This window comes from Malurus melanocephalus, unplaced genomic scaffold, assembly GCF_030028575.1.
Source record: "Malurus melanocephalus ecotype Western Australia unplaced genomic scaffold, MMel_1.1 scaffold_357, whole genome shotgun sequence".
Classification (NCBI taxonomy): domain Eukaryota; kingdom Metazoa; phylum Chordata; class Aves; order Passeriformes; family Maluridae; genus Malurus; species Malurus melanocephalus.
In genome coordinates, this window is record NW_026623589.1 from 568466 (window position 1) to 573805 (window position 5340).

Genomic DNA, 5340 nt, shown 5'->3' on the forward strand with positions numbered 1-5340 from the left:
TGGGCGCCCCGCGGGCTGCTGGCCGTGCCGCCGCCGCCCGGGCCGCTGCTGCCGCCGCTGCTGGCCGGGCTGAAGACCAAGACGGCGCTGAAGAGGCGCTGCAAGGACTGCTACATGGTGCGGCGGCGCGGGCGGCTCTACGTGTACTGCAAGAGCAACCCGCGGCACAAGCAGCGCAAGGGATAGCCTGAATGTCCGCCGCCGGACCCCGCAGGACACGGAGCTGGCGCTGCCGGCCCGGAGCTCCCCCGCTGCCCGTGTCCCTGTCACCGCGCTGCCCCGCCGCCTCCGGGAGCTGCCTGCTGGCGACACGAGTCGCAAAATGGTGTGTGTGTGTCAGTGTTTCGTCTTGCCGCACACCTGGAGCGAGGTGCGATCCTGACGGAACTTGCTAGAACTTAAGGCCGTGGATGCGGAGGACTGAAGTGGGAAACAACAGCCTTCAGGAGCTCTTGTCATCTTAGTCGTGAAGCCTTAAAATCACCGCGCTGTTAAATTAGTAAGGGGGAATCTGAATCATTGGACTCTTGAGGTCCATTTGGGTTTAATTAAAGTAAAATGAAAATAAACTCCATTGGTGTTCATTATTACACTATGCCTTGTTTTTTTTAACTTAGACACCACTTCTCCCTCCAGATGTTGATAACAGAGCCATAGTTTCAAGCTCAGGTGGGCTCTCAAGTAGCAAATGGTATTAAATATATTATATTGAAAGATAGTGTTCTAGCTTTTGGCTTGGTTCATAGGTGAGGTAGAAATTTCTTTTTAAGCGTTGAGTTGCAGCAGGCAAAATCCCATGTAGCCTCAGTAATGCCAGTGTAAACCATTGTTGCTTATCACTGGTTTTGAAAGGAGATGGTGGTATTTTATTCACTGTAAAAGTAATAAACACTTTTTAAAGTTCTAGTGTCCTAAGTCCTCACTTAATGTTCACAGCCTCATTCATAATGTTCATAGCCTTATCTTCCCAAAGAAGTCTTCTCTGACACTGTACCTCCTATTCTTCAGTTTCCCAAATCTAAACCCAAAGAACTGAGGAATCATTATCTTTTGGGTGGAGATTGAGAACCATTTGGGGTAGGGTCTACATGAAGGCAATTAAAATAGCAATTTCAGATTCCACCTAACTTGCCTTCGGATTATGCAAAGCTTTAGGCTCACTCTCATAGGTCAGTGAGCCTTTAGAATTATTGGTTTTYTCTGATGTCCTTCAAAGCAACTCTCTCCTAACAGAGGTGTGGAGAGCATGACTGGGAGCAGTAATGCCTCAGAGGTCATGTAATTAAGGATAATGTTGAATGCAAACTGGTGGATTGGTATCCATGAATWAATTAGACTGCCAAAGTTGCTTTAGTCCCCAGTGGTGGTCCTCACACTTCTGAAYATGGCTGTGCTTCAGRCAGGAGTGTTCYRTCTTCTGAACTTCAAGTTCTTAASGAGAGGTKGTGTACTAAAGTTATGGACAACTATCCAGGTACTGCTACAAGTTTGCCAGAGTACTGTGAGAGAATGTCCCTGACTTAGAAGAGTTGAAATTGCTTGAGCATTGTATTTGGAATTGCTGTGATGTAGGATGCTATGATGACATGAAAACCTTTTCTGCCCAGTTATGATTCACCAACTTCACAATTGCAGTAACTTTTATAGTTAATTTCTCTGCTTGTAGACAGTGAGAATCTAAGCCTGGAAAGTGGTGGCTAAACATTCTAGATGCTGTAATTATTGACTGATTTTCCATATCTTGTGTGGTTTGTCTTTTCACTTATCCATTGCATTACTGGAAATGTGGGTTTGGAGAGAGAGAAGCAGGTTGGTTAACATACACATCCATCTTAGGGAGTGTTCAAAGGAATCCATGGCAATGAAGGGAGAGAGAAAAGGCTAGTTGAGCTTCATCTAACCAAAGAGACTGATTCAAATTGTGTAAAGCTCCTCAAAATCAAAGAATATAGAAGTAGTGGAAAACTTGCTGTAGTTCAAAAGGTTTGACTGAAATTTGGATGCTTGAGAAAAAGAAATTCTACTTTCTAAATACCCACAGCTTGTGCATSAAAGTAAAATGTAAGCAGAGAAAATTCTTGGGAAAATCGTGCACCTTTTACATGCTTTGACAGTTAAGCCGTCTTAGAAACTGAAGATTTTAAAAGCTCTGATTCTCCGTGTTAATGGTGCACGCTTCCAGGTGTGTGTTTTGTTCCAGCAGAAGAAAAGGCCTGTGTGCTGTGAACCTCTGTGATACCTTATGAGTTTGTACCTTATGGTGCACCTTTAAAGTAAGTAGTGTATGTATGTCCAAAATAAAAATGTGCTTTCCAGGCCTACCCACTTTTTTGTTGGATGGTAGCGACTGAGCTGTGGATTGGGCATGAGATGAAGTGAGAGTCTGTTGATTGGTTGTGATTTTTAGAAAAGATAGTTGGCAGCTGGTCTTCCTGCCTTCCAAAATRTTCATCCAGCCCCTTGGTCTGTCAGAAAAAGGCAGCTCACTGGTACAAGACAAATTGTGCTGGTGGGTCACTGGGGACGTATTCAAACAAGGGCTCACTTGCCAAGAGCGATGTCACATGGTTAAGAGTGTGAATTGCCAGGGTGGGGAGCAGCTGTCCTTCTCTGGCCAGACTTTGTGAATTCAGCGGTGTGCAGGACCCTGAGACAAGTTCACTCTGCCGGGCTGGTGTGAGATACAGTCTGCACTCAGAAATGGAATGAAATTTATGGCCAGGATTCCTGTGCAGAAGAGGGAGGCACAAATTACTGTTTTCATCTCCCCTYTTAGCCTAAGACAAGCTTTTAACAAGTGCTGAGTCAGCAGCTTATTTCAACAGTTTGCGAAGAGGAAAGTTATTTTTCATAATTAAAGCCTTTGAAAGTAGGGCTGTTGGTCAGAAACTTGAGATGTGAAGTAATTTGAATTCAAATGTTTATTATGCCTAAACAATTCATGTGTCATTGCCTGAACAGTCAGTTTGTGATACCTGGGGTGGAGCATTCCAAAGAATGGAACATTCATGGCCGTCACTGAAACAGCATATTTGATTGTGCTTAATAGATTTTGGAAAGAGGATTATAGGATTAGAAACTAGAAGGCTTTGAATTGTAATTGTATTCTGCCATAGACTTACTTTATAATTTGAAAAGGTAATTTTGCCTTTGTCTCAGTTTTTCCATCTGTTAGGCAGGAGTACTGAAYCTCACACTTGTAAGTACCATTTTTAGTTGATGTCTGCAAACTGTTACAGAGGTGTTTAAAAAAATGAGATTTTATAGCTTTCTGTAATTCGAATGACATGAGGAAGGTGATTATAGCTGGGGGAGACGCACATTTATTTTAGGTTTGTTTACGGCGGATGCAAAATGAGCAGGTGAAATAATGTCAGCCAGTAGCCTAGTGATTGGTAGCTGAGGGTTCACATCCTTCATTATAGACCTTCTGAATGTTGTGCTGCTTAAACAGCTGCTGGCAAAGGATGGACTACACAGCAACTACTGAACTTACCCAGGCCAAAAATTTAGTCCTGGAATACTAAAAATACCAATCTATATTAGTTCCATAATTGTATGTGTTTTCTGTTTTAATTTCTCATCCCTGAGACTGAAAGGGAGGGGAATGATAAGGAGAGCGTTGCTAGGACATAAAATGTTTTAGAGGGGGAAATAGTACCCAATAACACGGAAGGAGAATCACTGAAACACGGAAAACTGAAATAAGATTCAGGCTCCAAGTGCATTTTCAGCTTTTGCCTTCCTTCTGCTTACATGTCTAGGCTACCCCCTCCAGAAAGTCTTCATTCTTCTTTAAATCCCCACAGTAGAGTGGGAACGTGACAACTGATGTCTCCTGTGATTGTCTYCATTGTACAATTATGAAAATCATTTGCATTTGTGAGTGACTGAACTTGCTCAGCTCCTCAAAACTGTTCTAGGGAATGTGATTGTCAGATTCCTGATACGCAACAGGTAGAGATGTATTTAGGTCAACTGGAGGATAAATCTTAGAGCTCATGTATATTAATGACTGTCAGACTTTGTCTGCAGTTGTGTGTATGGGAATTACAGTATTGGTTGCTGAATTCAGGACAATAGCTCTTCAAAAATGACAGGTGAGGRAGAAGTCTTTAGGAATTACAGTACGGAGAAGCTGTGTCTGCTCAAATGGAGGCAGTACACTCTGAGGTTAGCTGACTGACAGGTGACTGTTCCAGATTCTGACACCACCACAGCCAGTTTCCCACACTCAAGTTAAAATAACAGCTATTTTGGAGTTATGTAGACACTATGTTGTTCTTCCAATTATTGTATTMTATCATGCACAAAAGCAAAAAAGAAAAAGCACAAGAAAGAGTGATGTTTCAGAGCAATTGCTAATGCTTTTGCCAAGTGYAAGCAACTGGAAGGTTTCCTGTATTTGTAGAGGTGAAGTAGGTGAAATAAAAAAATGTATAAATAAAATAAAAAGGTAAATACTTCTTAGCAATGAAAAAGAAAGTGAGAAGCTGGGCCTATTTCTCCTCTTTAACAGTTCAAACAGACACAACATGCTACTGCAGGCACTGTTCAGAGTATCTTCTGTGTGACACCAAGGTCTTTSTGTGGTTTCAGTGAACTCAATGCASCTGACACTAAGGTTTCTTTACCAAAGCTGGTTTATGTTTATCTGCAGCATCACCATAATTGAAAAGTTCTGAATCAGCAAGGGTGGACACACCTTGATACACACTGCTGAAAACTATCAAATTACTTTTAAAATGGAATTCCATCTAGTTTAATACAGTTGATTATACACTTAAATACTAGCATTCTTCCTATTACAGCTCACCAGCTTATTAATTTAGGCCTTGAAATCTGTACAATAGTTTAAATTGTGTGAGATCATGTACATGTTAGTCCCAGAGGCTGAGAAGGGGTTGGGTTCTTTCCAACAGTTTGAGACAGTTTAACTCACCACACTTGTGAGGGGGCATACCGTCACCTGTCCAGTCTCCTTTGCTCTCCAGGACTGGATTTATCTTCCTGTAGGAATAGGTGAACTGCCCATGAAGCTGTTATTGAACTGTCACACTTTACAGCCCCGTTTATTTAGGTAAGTGGTGGTGTTTTACTTCTATACCTCTGGGAGATAAACTGCAGCAGTTTCGTTATTGCTCCGTATCCCACTCACAGTGGAGGCAGCAATCTTTATAAGAGCTTCATCACAGTGAAGACATCGAATCTGATCTAAAAATGATGAAAGTTGGTTCAGAGAGAATATTGRCACTCAAGATGAAGCTGTCACTTGCTGGAGTTATCCACCTGCCTCCAGGAATGAAAAATTCACCATTCTGCCTAGAAGTTTGTGCATCA

At 42.2% G+C, this 5340-nt stretch overlaps 1 protein-coding gene across 1 annotated transcript; it reads left to right on the plus strand.

Annotated features, from left to right (window-relative positions):
- On the plus strand, window positions 1–999 carry MRPL36 (mitochondrial ribosomal protein L36; the record flags this gene model as incomplete). The annotated part of the gene is made up of 1 exon (XM_057378414.1): window positions 1–999. A coding segment is annotated over one exon (186 nt), but the record flags the coding sequence as incomplete, so codon positions are not given.
- Window positions 1000–5340: the final 4341 nt, after the last annotated feature.